This window comes from Gopherus evgoodei, chromosome 8 (assembly GCF_007399415.2).
Source record: "Gopherus evgoodei ecotype Sinaloan lineage chromosome 8, rGopEvg1_v1.p, whole genome shotgun sequence".
NCBI lineage: Eukaryota > Metazoa > Chordata > Testudines > Testudinidae > Gopherus > Gopherus evgoodei.
In genome coordinates, this window is record NC_044329.1 from 109,593,668 (window position 1) to 109,613,608 (window position 19,941).

At 40.1% G+C, this 19,941-nt stretch overlaps 1 protein-coding gene across 4 annotated transcripts in view; it reads left to right on the forward strand.

Moving 5' to 3' along the window:
• Positions 1 to 19,941, forward strand: part of TESK2 (testis associated actin remodelling kinase 2) — a 115,346-nt gene that overhangs the window by 5,176 nt on the left and 90,229 nt on the right. For 3 of the 4 annotated variants that reach the window (XM_030572589.1, XM_030572592.1, XM_030572590.1), the window contains exon 2: positions 6,353 to 6,662. In XM_030572589.1, the coding sequence (XP_030428449.1) occupies positions 6,441 to 6,662 (222 nt within the window). In that variant the 5' untranslated portion in view covers positions 6,353 to 6,440. Of the gene's footprint in view, positions 1 to 5,101; positions 5,201 to 6,352; positions 6,663 to 19,941 lie in introns of those variants that run through there. The other variant, XM_030572591.1, reaches the window with a different exon arrangement.

Consider the following 19,941-nt stretch of genomic DNA (forward strand, 5'->3'; position numbering starts at 1 on the left):
GAGCTCTTTTGGTCTCTTATGCTTTACCGCCTTCTGCTTCTCATAGATTTAGGGAACCAAGTTCCTCAAAATGCACTTATTTTGACTTGGTTGATGTGTGTGAATTTTGACCCCTTGTATGGTGATAGCATTGATAAGTGACCCCTGACTACCTGTTTCCTGTATGTTCTGATAGCACTGTGGATTGATGTTGGATCAGGAACACAGTTTTAGAACTGTGAGCTTGGATGATTAACATTTGGCAGGTATCTTGTGTCAAAGCTTGGGCATCTCATTCTTTGGAAAACTTTTCCAAATTAATAACATGCACCTACCAGATCTTGTACCTTCCAGGCTAGATGCCTAGTGACAAGTCCTCTGTATGTGTAATATATAGACATGTAGTTAATGGTTGCTGCTGTGCAGTTAGAGAAAGCAGGCAATTTTCTAGTATAAATTGTGCCTTTTTAAGATTGAATTGTGTATGTAAATATGCACATGCTTAAACTTGCCTGAATCTCGTAAAAACAGGCTTGAACCCATTTATTTGGGAGAGACTTTGTTTTGTGTCTTGAGGCATTAACGGGACACTGTCAGGGTGGGAGGCCTGAAACTTGACTGATTTTTATATCTCTTTGAAAAGAAATAAAATACAAAGCACTGGGTTATATAGTCTTTTGAGCTGCCTTGCAGTGCCCTGGGAGATATTTCGATGTGACATAATGGGCTTTTCTGTCTGTCAGTGTTTTTGAAACAAAAGCTTATATCTGTAAACTCAAACCTCAAGTGAAATAAAATACAAACAAATTCTACAATCTTTTGTAAGCAATCCTACAGGAATAAACTGATGAATTCCTGCAGTAGAGGAAAACATTTTAGTTATTTGAAAAAAAATTCACTTCAGGCTTCCAAAAGACTTTGAACTGATAAATTTTTTTTTTTAAATTATGTAAGATACTTGGACAGTGTTCTTGTTAGCAAAGTGATGGATGATTGGGTAAGGCAAGGAATCATTCTGGAAGACAGATATTGTAGATATTTCCATACCTAAAAGACACTGACTTGTGGTCGGTTATTTCTACCCACACCAAATGTATAAGAATGTCAGACAGGAGTGTGAAAGCCAGCAGTTAAGCAGAAAACATTTCTAGCATGTTCAGTGTTTTTAATAGGCTATTGAGCACAATTTAACAGTTTTCCAGGCTGAACTTTAATATTAAAAATGCTCTGGTTTTGCAACGGGATTGTTTTGGATTCTGTTCAGTGCACTTTAATTTACTGCTTGGTATGGTTAAAGTGCCACAAGTACGCCTGTTCTTTTTAAAGTACCTCAGACTTTCTTGGCAGTTAGTTAAACCCTGGATGATTTAATTGAGAATGTGATCATTAGTGTAATTGGCCAAAATGACAGTAGGCCTGTTTGAAATGCTTCTTTCTTGAAATTTTCCTCTTTCTAATGCTGCATGTACAAACCTAGTGAGAAAATGAGACTAATACATTTCCTAACTTAGTAATTTCCATGGAGATTTTCTAAATGGAGTAACTTTCTGGAAATTAGACTAGCTTTAAGTGGCCTAGATGAAGGAATGGGTTACTTGAGAATCCAGATGGTAAAACCTTTCGGGTTTTTATTTTTCAGTGTGGGACTTATACAGATCTTCTCAAAGTTCACCATGTGATTTCAGTAATAAAGGATGATGCATGTGTAGTTCTTTTTTTGAAAGAACAAACTAACAGGGAAAGCATATTGAGAGACTGATTTTTTTTTCCCCCTTTTACCTCCAGTTGGTAATGTTGTTTTTTTAATGGTACCCAGTTGCTTATGAGGTTTTTCCTATTTCTCTCCTGCTCAATTTAACGTCACATCTGTTGTGCTTGGTGATTGCTAGCATAGGGGACAACAGTAGTCTCTTGTATCTTATATATGCAACAGTTTCACCTAAGAACTTAACAAACTGTGTCCCCAAGCGTGCAAAGAACGCCAGTGCCTGGATCCCTGTGCCCCAGTGGTGCCTGACTGAAGTCTGAGGAGCTCTGTGAGTATGTCTACACTACAGTTAGATGCCCATGCGAGTTGACTTGGGCTAAGGGACTATTTAATTGGTATAAGCATTTGGGCTTGGGCTGCAGCTCAGGCTCTAGGACCATGCGAGGGCCCAAGAGCTTGGGCTCAGTGTCTATACCACAGTTGCCCCTTAGCTCAAGCCTTGTGAGCCCATGTCCCCCTGGAATGGGCAAGACGCAGGTGTCTAATTGCAGTGTAGACATAACTTGTGCAAATTCAAGGGCTTACTTCATGTGAAATCCAGTGCAGGAGCGGGGCTTTGATTGTAAGCCCTTTGGGGTAGGAACTGTGACAATCCTGTGTTGAGAGAGCACCTAGCACATTATGGGTGCTACTTCAGCATAAATAAGTCATACCCCAACTTTGTGCCTTCCACTAGTGCTATTTTATGTAGTCCTTCTCCAAAGATAGGCTGTGTCTAAACAGGAAATATAAATGAGTTGCTGCTGCGTTTCCTCTTTGCACCTTGTTCACTATTCTTGAGCACCTTACTCTTCATCTACTTTCAGGGCTTTGGAAGGGAGCCTGGAACTGGAGCATGGAGCAGCTCCAGAGCAGTAGAGCTGCAGGTTTTTTCCTGGAGCTGGAGTGGAGCCGAAGCACAGCCCCAAAGCCCTGTCTCCTTTCCTAGTGCTTCTCTAAATCATCAAAATGTTAGTTCAGATCTCAGCTGAAGCACTAAGAATTATTGTTATTAATTTTTAACCTACCTCAGAAATTGTCAGGGCATCAACCTTATGGCTCAGCAGGGGATTCTTTTCAGAGGCTTTGGTGCTGTTCTCTTATCAGTTGCAGTGATGCCAGGTGTCATGCTTGTGCTGCTGCTTCTGTAGCACTTCCAGACCGTAATAGCTCTCAGAGCAAGAATTTGAGGTTAGAAATTGAACCTTGATCTCCTGCATATCAGTGGACCACCACAGCATAATATTCAACGAGCAAAGAGCCCAAGTGTGGTCAGCTTGCATATGTTGTGGAAATTCCATGGTAAATTCAGCATAGGAAAGTGTTCATAGAGTTTTATAGGAACACCACCATATTCTGCATTGTGGAGATCAAGCAATCCCTAGCCAATGCTATTAATACTTTCTCCTTCATTTCCAAGGATTTAGTCAAATAAGTGGTAGGATACTTGAACGATGCAGCATTTTTTTATTCTGTAACTGCTTCTTTCCTTTTTCTTGAGAGTATAATCTGAATGTTATTTGGCGTTGCAAAGTAAAGTTCACTATTGAACAGAAAAGGGGTTACCATCTGTGTTCTTGGCATTTTGGCACTGAAGTAACATCTTCTATGAAATAAGACATGCATTGCATACAAAACATGCTTATAAACAATATTGCTGTGTGTCCAAGGGACAGCTGGTGAGCCTCTGTTTTTTTAAATGCCCTTTAAAACTCAATAGACTATTTTTAAATTGGCATTTATAGCTGTTTCAGGTTTAGGATTCCTGCATCTGTGTAAATAGAAGTATATGATTTAGTTGGGGATTGGTCCTGCTTTGAACAGGGAGTTGTAATAGATGACCTCTTGAGGTCCCTTCCAACCCTGATATTCTATGATTCTGTGATAACTGCCTCATCTGTTCCTTGTCTCATTAGTGACTTCACTTGTCCACTTTTCAATATATATCACTGTTTTTTCTGCTTCAGGCTCCCCCTTTTTTTCCTTCTCTTTACCCTTACAAATATATTCAGTCTGTGAAGAACTCAGATTCTCCAAGGACACATTGAATTGCTGTAAATGAGCAGTTAAATATGAAAAGATGAACAGCCTAGTGAGCCTAAAGGTTTAAACAAAAAAGTAGGTCAGCTGTCAAGTTAGCCAGTGCAAGTTTGGTTTGATAGGTTTCAGAGTCATCCTGATTACTTCATTGTCCTCCTAAAATAAACCACATCCCCTTACTGGTGTGTTTAACTTTTCTACTTGGCAAACATAGTTTGTTCTGTATTTTGAGTTGAATGGAAATTAATGTAGCTTTAAATAAAGAAAAAGAACCCCCAAACCACTCGGGAACTTTGCCTTGAGTGGTAACATCATTGATGTTATAGACTTGGGACTAAATCTTCAACTGTCATTGCCCTGTTGGCTTCAGTTTAACTGTGGGCAGGTCTACACCACAGCAGGGATTGAAGCTTTGAAATCTATCCACTGGCAGTCGATTTAGCAGGTCTAGTAAAGACCTGCCAAATTGACAGCAGATCGCTCTCCAGTCGACCCCTGTACTCTACCCCTGACGAGAAGAGTAAGATAAGTCGATGGGAGATTTTTCTCCTATTGACCCCCCGCAGGGTAGACCCTGTCATAACTCGACCTAAGGTACGTCGACTCCAGCTATGTTGTTCACATAACTGAAGTTGCGTAGTATAGGTCGATTTACTGCGGTAGTGCAGACATTGCCTGTAATAACTTATACAGGTTGAGGGATTCAGAGTGGTAACTGTGTTAGTCTGTATCAGCAAAAAGAACAAGGAGTGCTTGTGGCACCTTAGAGACTAACAAATTTACTTGGGCATAAGCTTTAGTGGGCTAAAACTCACTTCATCAGGTGCATGGAGTGGAAAAACATACATGTATGTGTATATATAGAACATGAAAAGATGGAGGTTGCCTTTTGTAGTGGTAATCAGGGTGATAATCACTACTGTTACACCTTCTTGTCAACTGTTCAAAATGGGCCACCCTGATTACCACTACAAAAGTGATTTTTCCTTCTGCTGATAATAGCCCACTTTAATTGATTTGTCTTGTTAGAGTTGGTAAAGCAAGCACCATCTTTTCATTTTCTCTGTGTGTGTGTGTGTGTGTGTGTGTATATATCTTCCTAGTGTATTTTCTACTCCATGCATCTGATGAAGTGGGTTTTAGCCCATGAAAGCTTATGCCCAAATAAATTTGTTAGTCTCTAAGGTGCCACAAGTACTTCTCATTCTTTTTACAGGTTAAGGGAGTTGGCTCTGAAGTTGTAGTGTATGGAAACCTGAATAAAGGATGTAGGTGCTGCTGCTACTAACACCTAATGAAGATCGTCCTTTATCTGATTTTGATGTTGTGCTGCTTTTTGGACCAGGGATCCTGAGTCAAGTCTTAGTGCAGAGTGGTTTTCTTGTGATGGCAGCAGAGTTACGGGAAGTGTTCATTAACTGTTACTCTAATAAGGTGACGCATAAAACATTATTTTTCTCACTGGGTCCCTAAAACTAGTACAGTAACTCCTCACTTAAAGTCGTCCAGGTTAACGTTGTTTCGTTGTTATGTTGCTGATCAATTAGAGAACTGCTCCCCGAAGTTCCCTGTGTGGCAGCCACCCAACAGGATATCAATTGCCTGCAGTTCAGCTGTCCCTCCCCACACTGCCATGTGCTGCTCCTGCCCTCTGCCTTGGAGCTGCTCCCAGGAGCCTCCTGCTTGCTTGGGGGGTTTGGGGGAGCTAATGTCAGGGTGTCCCCCTGCTCCTGCACCCTGCTTACCGTATTTCCATAGAGCAGGAGGGTGGGGAGGAGACACAACAGGGCTCAGGACAGAGGGAGCTTGCTGGTAGTTGCTGCTGTCTCAACTTCCTGATCTACTTAAAAAGGCAATGTGCTTAGAGTGCGGTCAGCATACTTAAAGGGGCAATGCACCTCCCCCCCCCCGTGTGTGTCTCTATCTGCTGTGCTGTTTCCCCTCCCTCCATTTGTGCCGCCTTGTAGAGTGTGAGGCTACATTAACAATGTGTTAATCCTTAAGGGCTCAGCTGAGTGCTAGTTCATCCTTTAGCACTAAGGCATTCCCCGGGAAATATCCCACCCTCTTCCAGTCATCATTGCTGTGTGTTTCCCTGGAACCTAACCCCCCATTTACATTAATTTTTATGGGGAAATTGGATTTGCTTAACATCGTTTCACCTAAAATCGCATTTTTCAGGAACATAACTACAAAATTAAGTGAAGAGTTACTGTGGTAATAAAAAATCTTAGTGAAATAGAGAATGTATTTTATTTGACTAATTAAAAAAAACTTTGTGTAGGGATAGAAGGATTTTTCTTACCGTATTTGGGGCTCAGTACTTCAAGTATGTATCTCTTTAATCTTATAGCCATAAATAAAAGGTATTTCTGGAATCTAAAGATAGAAAATGCCATTTAAGGTGGCCCTGTCCATCTGTATGTTGTTCCCTTTTATACGCTTACTAGAATTCTGATTATTTTTCCTAGTGAGAGTTAAATTTCTCAGGCTAAAGAGGTGTGAATGAAGAGTTGAACTCTTTTTGGGTGTGTCCCTAATAGTAGTAACTAATTAAGTTTATGTAATTTTCTTTTTGTTTTTTAGCATCCCACCAAACCAGAAGAAAAACTACTCAAGCACCTAAGATGTGAGAAATCCTTCCTTTTTCAAAAGGAGCCATTTATTTTCCAAAATGGATCGAAGTAAACGGAATTCAATAGCAGGATTTCCACCACGCTTGGAGCGCATTGAAGACTTTGATGGGGGTGGCGGAGGTGACGGGACTGTGTCCCAGGTGGGGAGAGTTTGGACCTCTTCGTACAGAGCCCTGATAAGTGCCTTTTCCAGACTTACACGTCTTGATGACTTCACCTGTGAGAAAATAGGCTCTGGTTTCTTCTCTGAGGTATTCAAGGTGGGTGGCTAACCTTAGTGATTCTCCTCTTTCAAATTGACGCAGCATTTTGTACAGAGGCTGTGTTTGAGTTTCTGAATGAGGGCCTCTCCTGGTCTGCTAGTCATCTGGAGTTCTTGTATGTGCTTTGCCTAGGGTGAGTGAGTGGTGGGGATCTTGGCAAGTAGCATAAACATTTTCCTCAACCACTTACAAAATGGTGTGTCATTTATTTTAGAAAGTTGCAGAGGAGGATGGGGGAAACAGTGGAAAATATTTGGATTGGCTTTTTGTTTCTTATCTGTTTTATTAAGTGCATGCACACATTAAATATGTATCTTTTATATGCTGGAGAAACTGTGGTCTGGATGTTTTTCCATTTGGCTTTGTAATTGGGCCAGCAGAACTGCACTTGTTTCTTTAGTACAGGTTGCTGTTCTTCTTTGCTTTCTGACAGGAGAAGTAGATGTGTTGTGATGTTGGCACGTAATTGTGGAATCTGAAATATGCTGTAGTTTATTGCACAATGCCTCTGTACCCTCCTCCTCTTTTTTCTGTTTCTGTCTCTTCTTTTCGTTACCTGTTTTCTTTTTCTGATTTAGTTTTTCAATAAAAAGAAACTCTTATTTTTTGAGCAGATCTGGGGTAGTGGCAGTCACCTGTTTCTTCTCAGTGTTTGGAAAGTCAGTAAATGCTGTAAACGTTAAAGCCAAGATGAGATTGTGCAATCTCAAGTTTGTGTCAGCAGTGTTCTGCAGTTCTGGCTCTTCTAGTAAGGTTTATAGCCATTTTGATTTTTGCTAGGTACTAGGCCAAGCAAAATATTTTTAAAGCTCTTCTCTTTGCTATAGAGCAGTGTTTCCCAAACTTGGGGCACCGCTTGTGTCAAAGTTAGAATCAGGACTCACAATTTGTCAGACCACTCTGTTTTATTAGCACAGCGCTCTGCCAATAACATTCAGAATATGTGAGCGGCCATGCAAGGCCAAAACAGTCTTATTTATACAGATAAAAGAGCGGGAATCAGACAAAAGAACGAAGAAAGCAAAACTGTAAAATTCACCTGGGGCACAGCATGCATATCCTACTTCCTTACTAACTCTTTATGGATCTGAGGCTAATACTTCACCAATTGCCCTTAAATGGTGCAATTGTTCTATGTGAATGTCTGTATTCCTGACACCTGGATTGCAGCATTCCAACAGTTTTTCTTAAAGGTACAGACAGCATTTCTTTAATCCTTTCTATTTTCACAATATAATTCATTCTACTTTCACAATCCCTCCTTTTGGTCAAGCGCACGCCATGACCAACAATTACTGGGTTCCACAAATTAACCGTTTCTTATCTTTTTGTTCATCAGTGATATTCAAAATCATTATATTAGCACTCTGTTTTGGGGCAGCCATCTGGGTGACACAATTCTGGATACAACAGATTAACTGAAAGCATACAAAAATCACTAAGATTTCAAACAGGATAGTTAGGGCTCCCTGAACAACCAGTTTCCTATGCCAGAGAAATTAAACAGGTTACTTAGCCACTTCCATAAAGAACTCAGCTCTTCATGAGGAAGATATGCGATTTGTTCTAAGTGGCTATAGCGATCTATTACCTTATTGGTATTGTATAAACATACATTGTTTTCCAGTGAGAGCACAGGTCCCTCCTTTGGCCGCAAGCACTATGTCCAATGCCTGACGGTTCTGGAGGGCCACCTGTCCGATCGCCTCTGTTTCCTTGGCCAGGGCTCTTAAACTTTCTCTGGTTTTATTTGCCATTATTTAACTACTTAGGAGCCTTTTTGCCTGGTGTATTGCTCCCCCAAGTGGGGTAAAGGAACTGCCAATAGCCTCTTCCCAGGTGTCATTACTGTTCCATATTGTGTTAAACAGACAAGGTCCTCCAGTGAGGTCTGGGTAATTGAGTGGGATAGCCAGGACAGGAACACCAGTTTGAGAGTGGGCTGGGATGTGGCTGCAGACCCAGCATTTAGAAATAATAAGGGTCTGAGCTATCCACACTTGCTGCTGGATAAAAGAATTGTCATTGTGTGCACCCCAGACCTTAAGATACCAGCAGCCGAGGAACAGGCGCTACCAGAGCTGCATGTTGGAGGCAAGGCCCTTCTGGTTCTGACAACCTCAACTGAGGGAACTGCACTCACAGTTTTAAGTCCACCAGGCAGCAGGCGCTCGGCTCACTACTGCTTCTTCTTGGGCCTTGCTTTATGTAGTCATCTGCTTCTGGCAACCCTTACGAGAGCGTAGATTGTAAGGTATTGCAGGCTGTTCCTCTACGTCTTCTTCTGGAGTCAAAAAAAATTGACTCTGCGTGGTCCTGAGGTGGTGGTTGGTTCACTGGGGTCTGTGCATTCTTACACTGCGAAGCATGTATCCACTCTGAGATGCCAGAGAGTTTAACAGCCGTCCCTTGACTCTGGCTGTAACAATGGCCTTCACACCTTATCTTTTCCTGATGCATACATTCCTCATTCACACAAATAGATTTGAGAATACAAACAGTACTATTTTATATTGAACAAAAAAAACATTGCAAATTAAACCTTGCTAAGTTTTACAATTGATAACTAAGACAATTTACATTGAGACCCAGGCCTTCAATGTTTCTCTAATTTACTTAACACAGACACAATAGAGAATCCTGTCTCTTACTACCTAAATCTTAAAACAAAGAGTTAGAGAGGGCCCAATTTGTAATGCATATGGGAAAACAGAATCCTATAGTCCCAGGGGGTCATTTCTTTCTGCTATTTAAAAATAGTGACTAGCAGGATGAAATCAAATTATACTTTAATTCTTATGGGATATTATAAAATCCTGCTCCTACATATCCCCCTTTTGACACTAAGATTATTAATCGCCAGTGTCACTTCTTATTTAGTCCACGTAATAGAAAATACTGGGAGGTAATTTGGGCCTGTGGCTTTAGCTTTACATACATTTGTTTTATGCACCAGCACATTTTAAACATTTCAATTAAACACATACAATGTAAAACCAAAAACAATTAGGGTAGTAATATTAGTATGCCAGTAGTTGTGGGAGACCATCCAGAAAATGTTATACCAATGGTAAGCTGTTATGCTTTTATGCAGTGGCAATTTTTAACATGTCCCCATTTGCATGTATAATATGAATAGTTCAGTTTTCCACATTTTTGTTTTTATTTTTTTAGGAGCCATGTTACCTTTTTACCTTTTAACAGATGATTGGTAACTGTTTGCCATTTAATGCCAAGGTCTTCTGGTGGGTTGCTAGCACTTTTTAAACACTTTTCCCCAAGAATTAACACATACACATAGTCCATTATACAGTACTTTGGATTATCTGAAAGACAAAAAGAACAGTTTTCTACCCCTTTTGGGGTGGCATTGCTTACTGCTTAAAGATTTCATTCTTTTACAAATACCCTTCCTGACTGCAGGCAAAACAGAGGAATTACCCCCATATTTTCCTGTGTTTTTTTTTTGTTTTTTTTTGTTTTAAAAATAGGCAGGCCAGGTTTTAATGGCTTCTACATTTTAAGGGTTATGCAAGAATTATTTCACTGTTTAGTTATTAAATTCATGAGGTGGTGTACCTCAAGTTTTGCCTCTTATATAGCAGACCAAGTTTGTAATGTTTTCCCTGCTGTGTTAAGCTTTAAGTTTATTCACAGGTAATAGCTGAGAAGAATCATTACCATATTACTTTAAAGGATTTTTCCAAAAATCATACACACTACAAGTTGTTACAGGGGTACTCACTAACATTAAAGTTATTTTAATGTTTAATATTAACAGTAACATTAGCATCAAATTTATTAAAGGTATCTTGTTATACCATGCCTTTTATGTAGGCAGTTTGTTTGCTGACCAGGTATGTTCTTTATTTGCAGCTTCGTTTGTGCTGGCAGTTTTCACCTTTTTTTTTATCAGTTAGGTAATTTGCATCAACACAGGCTAGGCTTTTGGATTCAAAGCCATCAGCAGAGCTCAGAGACTCTGTTTTAACACACAGGGATTTGAAAAAGAAAACACAGCCTATTGCGGCTCTTTTTGGAGCCCTAATAGGATTTTAATTCAGCAGCATGTTTCATTTGCATTTTTTTTTACATCCCTTTCTACAATATACGCTGCACATGTCCTACGGAAAATGCACATTTTTTCTATACTGTAACTTTTCAAAAACATTAGCCATATTAATTTTTACATAAGGTATAACTTTGTTTTGTTTTTTTCAGAGTTTTCATGTACTTTTATTAAAGTGACAGTCTGATTACACATAGTCATTTTAAGGCTCAGTGTTTTTAACATTGCTTCTTTTTGTTTTGTGCACCTCACCTCTGCTGTTGCTTCAGAGGGTCACTGTTAACTTCTTATTCTGTCATTACAGCTCTTATCTGCTATTGTTACAAAAAACAAACCAAACAAACAAAAAGACTCCAGAATCTCTACCTATTCTCCTGATTCTGACTGCCCTATTGCAGCCATGACTTGGTCTTCATTTAAAAACATTTTAATTTTTGTAAAGAATCAAGTTACCCCTTAAGGGTTAAATACTAAATCCCAAAGCCAAACAACACTAATTACCTGTGTCTTGCAAAAAGGTCTGTCAGTTTTGCAACTTTGAATCAAAGAGTCAAATGAATTTTTAGTGGCATTAAAAACAAAAACAAAATCAATTTATCTTACACCTACAAAACAGTAGTTTTACAAACCAGATGTGTTGGTTTAGATTCTTAGAACTTTACATACACAGACAAATAGATACATACACATTTTCTTTTCCTTAACATTTTTTTTTTTTACACTGCTTTGTTTTTGCATAGCTGTATATATATAAGGATTATTTACAGGCACTCTTTTGGAAAAGGGCCCATTTTCCCTTCAGAATGTCTGCAAAGAAACCAAGAATTCTCTCTCTTTAACATGGTCCTTTTTAACATTTTTCACAAAGTTTAACTGCTTAATTCTCTCCAGCCTCTATAGTTAACTTTTCACTCTCTTTTCTTAAAGCACTTGTTTATGTTCCAAAATGACACCTTTATCACCTTAGATTTCACCCTTTTAAGTATTGTTCCAGGGGTTCATGCCTGCACTTACTACTTTTTTTTTTTTTACTCCTGACACTATTCCCTTAGGGCTTTCAACCTGTTTCTTTTCTGTTGCTTGCTTGCTTGTCTGGGCCCGATCCTGCTTTTTTCAATGAACCGTTTGTGAATGATATTGTGGTTATTTCACAATTTTGAAAGAAATGTTCAAGGAAAGGGACCAGAAAGGGTGGGGGCTAGTTGAGGAGCCCCCCCCCGCCCCCAACCTTGCTGAATTGGTAGTGGGACACTATAAAGAATCAGTTTCTGAGGCAGACAACAAAGGGGAACAGAACAAGGGACTTTTTGTCCTTTTTACAATGAAATGGGAGTATGAAGGGGTTTGGATCGATCCGGGGTTTGGAGAACGGGGTAAAGGGGAGCGCTCGGTCTAGTGGTGGGAGAGGAGGCTTTTAATAAAGCTTTTAACTTATTATTTGAATAAGTGAGAGAGGCCAGTTTTGATTTTGTCCACCTATGATTTGCCTCTTCCCACCACTGCATGAAACAATTAACCTCTCCTTTAGCCAATTTAGTTTTAGGTTGGCCGAGTTTGTCCTTTAAGACGTCCACTCAGTCTTTGTTCCAAGATTTTAACAGTGGCCACTGAGTTTTGGGATCCTCCTGAGTTAGCCTAGACCATTTTCCCAGAAATTTACAGGAGTCTGGACCCTTTTTACAGGAGTCTGGACCCATCCTAAATACATAAAATGAGCCGGCGTTCATTTAGGGAACTGTCCTGACTTAGACGTCTGGTTACCAGTACAGGAGAACTTTCACACACCAATCACACAAGAAGGAAATTCAGGGTCGTCAGAGCGATGCCTGCTGCAACACATAAAAGGAGCCCACAGGCTACTGCCTCAATTGCCCTTGCTTTCACACTAAGGGTTTTACCCAAGGTGTGGTGCGGCTGCAATTGTGCAGATTTCACTCACTCAGACCGCAGGGACAGGAACCCCTTGGTCCGCCGATCCCCAGACAGAGACGGCACCCAGACTCAAACACTCCACAAGAGGACAGATAGACACAGAGACAGGACAGTCCTCAGTCCGGACAAAACACAGAAATAATTACCTGACCAGATTCCTGATGTCAGATCCCGGGATCCCTACCAGAACAGAGTGGGAACCAACAGGTTCGATGGCGTAGACCTCACTGTGGCTGTGCGCCTTTCCGCTCTACTGGGGGACCGCTTGGGCCAAATGCCCAGGTGCCGGCTGCCACGGTCATCCCACAAAAACAGTCAGGAATCACACAGCCCCAGTGAAGACGGTTGCCATCTCGGTGGAACCTCCAAATTGTCAAAGTTAGAATCAGGACTCACAATTTGTCAGACCACTCTGTTTTATTAGCACAGCGCTCTGCCAATAACATTCAGAATATGTGAGCGGCCATGCAAGGCCAAAACAGTCTTATTTATACAGATAAAAGAGCGGGAATCAGACAAAAGAACGAAGAAAGCAAAACTGTAAAATTCACCTGGGGCACAGCATGCATATCCTACTTCCTTACTAACTCTTTATGGATCTGAGGCTAATACTTCACCAATTGCCCTTAAATGGTGCAATTGTTCTATGTGAATGTCTGTATTCCTGACACCTGGATTGCAGCATTCCAACAGTTTTTCTTAAAGGTACAGACAGCATTTCTTTAATCCTTTCTATTTTCACAATATAATTCATTCTACTTTCACACTTGTTTAGGGAAAGCCCCTGGCAGGCTGGGCCGTTTTTTTTTACCTGCCACGTCCACAGTTCGGCCGATTGCGGCTCCCACTGGCCACGGTTCGCTGCTCCAGGCCAATGGGGGCTGTAGGAAGCAGCGTGGGCCAAGGGACTTACTGGCCGCCGCTTCCCACAGCTCCCATTGGCCTGGAGCAGTGAACCATGGCCAGTGGGAGCTGCGAATTGGCCAGACCTGCGGGTGCGGCAGGTAAACAAGCTGGTCCGGTTGCCAGAAGCTTTCCCTGAACAAGCGGCGTCCCTAGTTTGGGAAACACTGCTCTAGAGAAATTGATAAATGCATTGACTTTAAGGTGTTGCAGAGATTATTGGCTTCCTTCCCTGATTTTAAGGCTTTGAATAAGGTCATACTCCAAACTGTATTTACATCTCTGTGACATGAGCTATAGCATTTCAAGATGTTACACTAGTGACATAACACCTCTTTTGTACTGTGTATTTTAAAATTGTAAAAGCTCCTAATTCTGTGGTTAAGTGCTTAAATTACCAATCAAAATAGAGGTTACATTACATAAATTATGATTTTTAAATTGTTTACACCTCTTTGCACAGGAACATTCAACACTCCATACGCAGCTATCTGCTTTTGGTGCTGAGGCACAGCACTGCATGGAATAGCCTATCAGTAACTAGAGCAAGTGAATTTGTTATGACACACAGGATGATGCTGTTTTCATTTCTAGGAGCTGCTGTAACCTCAGCAGGCCCTGTACGTGCTGTGCAAACAGGCTTTTTAGATTAAATTGCTCATTCTTAATCTACCACCTAATGCTGATGGATTAAATGGGAGAAGTTTCATGAGGAGGAGAAGGCAAATGTTCCAGACAGAAGAGGCAGCATGGAAGAATGTCAGGAAACAAATGTTGGTGAGGGATTCAGCGGGAGCAGTTAGGAGCAAGGTGTGGGCAGAGGAAAGATATATTACCAGCATATGTGCTAGTTGATCTGCAGCTTTAGCTTTCTAGATGAGATGATCTTATCATGACAGGCCACAGGGAAGATCTTTGCTTCTATATACAGTTTAGCGTAGGCAAATAATGGCTCCTACTGAGCCTAGTTTTAAACAATCAATGTACTTGACATTCTCTAGTCCTTTGTCAAAGGTATTTAACTTGTAATTCCACTGCAGAGCCTGTCTCTTGCATGAGCATGTTACACTAGGCATGCATTTGACCTATCGTGAAGTTGTGGATTTAAAATGTAATATCTCGGATCTGTTCCTCCAGAAGTGACGTCAGATGGTGGAGTCTGGTTCACATCCCCGCCCCAATCTGTAGGACAAGACTTTGTTTCAGTTACTGTGGAGCAAAAGGGATGAGAAATGTTTTAAGAGATCCTGTGATGCAGTTTTAGTGCTCATTTGGGTGGTAAGTTTGTGCTCCGCTATGATGTCCGTAGGGCCACCTACGTGATTAACCCAAGTTCACTGATGCTCTGATTTAATATTATGTTTCTTGATGTATGTCCAGTATAGAGACAATTTCATGGTTCAAAGGATTACAAGCTCATCTTGGTCTGCAGTCTCTAAGATGGAAAATCTGAGTCAAGAAAAATCCAAGATAATTTTAGACTTCTTTACTGAGGCAGCTTTGTGAGTGGATTGAAAATCCAACTTTCTAGTTTAATGAAATTATGTGAAATAAGAGCTTTGGTGACACCATTCTGAAGTATACATTAAACATTAGATTAAGAACGGCCATACAAAGGTCCATCTAGCCCAGTATCCTATCTTCCGATAGTGGCCAGTGCTAGCTGCCCCAGAGGGAATGACCAGAACAGGTAATCATCAAATGGTCCGTTCCCTGTCGCCCATTCCCAGTTTCTGGCAAACACAGGCTAGGGTCACCATCCCTGCCTATCCTGGCTAATAGCCATTGATGGACCTATCCTCCATGAATTTATCTAGTTCTTTTTTGAACCCTGTTATAGTCTTGGCCTTCAGAACATCCTCTGGCAAGGAGTTCCACAGGTTGAACTGTGCGTTGTGTGAAAAAATACTTCCTTTTGTTTGTTTTAAGCAGGCTTTGTACCTGTAACACAACCAAGGATACTTTGAAAGGCTAACTGGTTGCAACAAGATCAGTTCATTTGTCTAATTTCTGTAATTAGCTGAAAAAACTCATTTCCAAGTACAGTCCTTCACAATGAATGCAATTGCTTGCTGTTAAATTGGGGGTTGTAATAAATACTAGTTTAAAATAAAGTACCTTTATGTGTAACACCTATTAATGCAAAATCATGAGCGAAACACAGCTAACAGCAAGTACAACACATGTTGTTTTTAGTTTTCTATTGATTGTTGTGTGACAAGGCAACTCTTAAAATGCACTATTCAATTCTTGTTTTACACACTTCCTGTAATAATTGCAGATAAAATTTCTAGTGGAACTTCAAGGGCTTTTAATGTAGCAACAGTTACAAGTGCATCTGAAGAAGTGGGTTTTTTACCCATGAAAGCTTATGCCCAAATAAATGTGTTTATTCTTTAAGGTGCCACCAGACTCCTCCGCGTTTTTGTGGATACAAACTAACATGGCTATCCCTCTGATACTCAGCAGTGACAAGTTACTTAAATCCACATGGATGTGTTTTGGGGTTTACACAGCATGGAGTATTAATCTGGTATGTTATTAGCCAGCAGTGTAGCAATTCTAGCATCCTTAACATTATATAATATGGAACTGGAGCTTAATATTCTTCTGAGTTGTCACACTGCAATAGCTGGTATAGTTAGAAGTAGTTGGCTAATAATTGGCTTCTGGCTTAGACTCCACAGGCCTGTGCAGAACATGAAGGATTGTTCTCAGATTGGGCTAGGCATGAAAAATCTTTTTATTAATAAAACAAAAATGTTAAGTTTCCAGCTAGGAGGCAAGTGTACTGCAAGACCTTCAGGTACTGGTAGAACTATAATTTAATGTGGGGGAGATGTGCATCAGACACTGAAACTAAATACCACACTATGAAACACACACTGTTCATTATATAATACAGCAAGACTGAAGTGAACAATTAATTTGTCTTTTGTTCAGAACTCCTGCAAAAAGCATTTTGTGCTATTAGCTTTATACAAGGCCTTATGTACTCTGCAGCAAGCTGTACCTAAACTCTGTGATAAGGCTCCTGAATTCTGTGACTAACTGGAAATTCTTCATCCATCTTGGGTGGGTTTTAAAAACAGGTTTTTTCCTGACCAAAATATGAGTAATACAGCCAGCCCAGAATTCCCTGTGGCATTTATTTTAATATTGATTCTATTGAATTCACTCAGCCCATGAATTTTCAGTGTTCAGTGTGCTGAAGATTTTTGTATTGACAGCATAATGAACTATCTTGTGGAACCTGTTACTAGGGATTCTGGAAGTTTTGGCAGCTATGAAGGGACAATAGAGGGTTTTGGAAGCCAAGAAGGAATGAGTAGTAGATTAAGATTGTGGAATAAGCACACTAGCCAGCTTTCCTTGCTAAAATGATCTTCAGTGAAATAGTTAATGTTGACAGTTAAACACGTTACAAAAGTCTACGTTACATCTATGCAGTTACTTTTATCAATCAAACTTGTAATCTCTTCAGAGAATTTGATCAGGTTTGTTTGACAAGACCTATTTTCCATAAAACCAGATTGACTGGCATTAAAGACTTAAAGGATAGGAATGTAATTATCAGTTGAATCCCATCTATTTAGCTTAAAATGTTGCCCTTGAGCAATCCGCTGAAGGTTTCAGTATATTCCATGTCATACTGGCATTTGATAGCCTTCTAGATTAATTTAAAAGATAATCTTCAGACTTATTACAGTTTTTCCTGAGGCCTCGTGTAAATGCAGTGAGAGGAAGGTAAGTAATGGTGTAAATCGGACTTGTATTGTGCATTTAGAATACAAAGTAAGGGCCTGGTCCTTCAGCTGTTTTGTTTTGGGTTTTTTTTGTGATAGACACCTTAAAATTACAAGGAATTTTTAAAAATAGAATTTCTTTATATAGAAATGTACAATTCATATACTTGGCAGTTAAATTTCACGTTCTTTTTGACAACTTTGTTTATGCCTCAGTCAAGAGATTAAACATTTATAATCACTTTTCTGGGAATGAATGAAAAGCTGGGGAAGGAAATAGAATGAAACTATTCAATAATGTAATGGCATTTTTAGCACAAATTATATTTTTGGAGGTTTGCCTAAATGTGGCTATAATGATCTCTCGGGACGGAGGAAGACACTGATCTCAAACCATTAAAGCACAAGTTTCAGTGCTGTTAATGGGGGGGACGGGGGACATACCTAATTATTAAGAGTTTACTTTGGGTGGAGTGTGGGAAGGGAAGATTATTTCCACTGCACTTAAATAATGACAGTATTCCTACATTTAAACATTTTAGCACACACTAACTCAAGTGTGGTGGGCCATTTTCCTTTGATCCTAAGCTGGCTGAAGCTAAAATTCACTGTGTTGATTCAGTTCCTTTTAAAATCGAAGGCTACGTCTACACTAGAAACTTCAAAGTGCTGCCGCAGAAGTGCTTTGAACTGTGTGTGGTCACACGCAAGTGCTGAGAGAGAGCTCTTCCAATGCTCCTGGTAATCTACCTCTACAAAGGGCATAGCTCTGAGTGCTGGGAGCGTGGCTTCCTGCACTCAGAGCCTGTCCACACTAGCCTTTAAAGTGCTCAGACTTGCTGCACTTGGGGATGATTTTTCATATCTCTGAGCCAGCAAGTTAGAGTGCTAGAAAATGTAGGTGTAGATAAGCCCTAAATGTCACTTTAAAAAAAAAAAAAAAAGAGCATTTACAAGGACTTCCTTTAGGTCTAAGTTAATACATACTAGATAGCCAGACTGCACTGTGTGTATGTGACTGTCTCATAATTCATATGGAAAGTTTGTCAATCTTCAATAGCTCTCTGATACGTAGAACTAAAAGGAAAGTAAATTTTGTAATACGTTTTGTTCATGCTTTATTTTTGTATATTTGTATAGGCACATTCTTGCACCTCCTGCTGAATCCATGAATAACTGTGTTGTATATTCTTTGAGTAAAAGCAGAGGACTATCAGTTTCAGTTTCTAATTCCATGATCTCATGAGTTCATAATGTTCTTTTACTTTGAAAGTAAAGTGGCCGTATAATCTGGTGGCTGAATACTCTCAGATGCCATGGTTATTGGTGCGGCCAAACTTGGGACTTTTAGCATAAAAAATGAGGCCTCTAGCACCTGAGCTTAAAAGACTTTCCAATATTCAGTGAGTGACTCTCCCCAGCAGGCTGCCAGCTCAAGCCAAGAGCTTACTAATAGAAACAAAAGAAATGTTAAAAGGTCATAGTGTGTTCAAGCCAATTCACTTGTTAGAATAGAACAAACGAGGATGTTACCACATTACATACACGAGGCATATGCTTGATAATTACATTTGCCCCAAATGCTTGAAAACTAGTGAAATCCTAATGTTATTATCTTCACTCATCTGAAACTTGTTGATTTACTTTGCACTTAGTTAGCTATAAACCGAAAGGTATGTTAGCATTAAGAAGAGAATTTAGTTAATATGTAATACTGCATGAAAACTAATGAAGGATTGTTTCTGGCTATCTTTGTTCCTGTAAACTAGGGAAAGTTTGTCTGGGTGGGTGTATCTAAATGCAATTGGATTGATCATTAACTGGGATTGAAGCTTTAGAACAATAAATGAGAAGCATGCTAGCTTCAACGCATGGGTCCTCACATTCAACAATGGGAAATCTACAAACCCATGCTGTGGTGGGAACATACACCAGACTGCTTTCCAGGGAAGACAGCTATAAGAGTAAACCCTGGGCATGATCCTGTATCTCTGGACTGATTAATTCTGATGGGGGAATTCTGAGTGAATAGACAAAGGTCCCCAAAGCCATTTTCATAGAAATGTAGGACTGGAAGGGACCTCGAAAGGTCATTTACTCCAGTCCCCTAGACTCATGGCAGGACTAAGGATTATTTAGACCATGCCTGACAGGTGTTTGTCTAACCTGCTCTTAAAAATCTCCGATGAGAGATTCCACTACCTCTCTAGGCAATTTATTCCAGCGCTTAGCCACCCTGACAGGAAGTTTTTCCTAATGTCCAACCTAAACTTCCCTTGCTGCAGTTTAAGCCCATTGCCTCTTGTACTATCCTGAGAGGTTAATGAGAACAATGTACCTCCCTCCTCCTTGTAACAACCTTTTATGTATTTGAAAACTGTTATCATGTCCCCTCTCATTAATCTCTTTTCCAGACTAAACAAACCCAGTTTTTTCAATGTTCCCTCATAGCTCATGTTTTCTAGACCTTTAATCATTTTTGTTGCTCCTCTCTGGACTTTCTCCAATTTCTCCCCATATTCCCTGAAATGTGGCGCCCAGAACTGGACATAATACTCCAGTTGAGGCCTAATCAGCGCAGAGTAGAGCGGAAGAATTACTACTTGTCTTGCTTACAACACTCCTG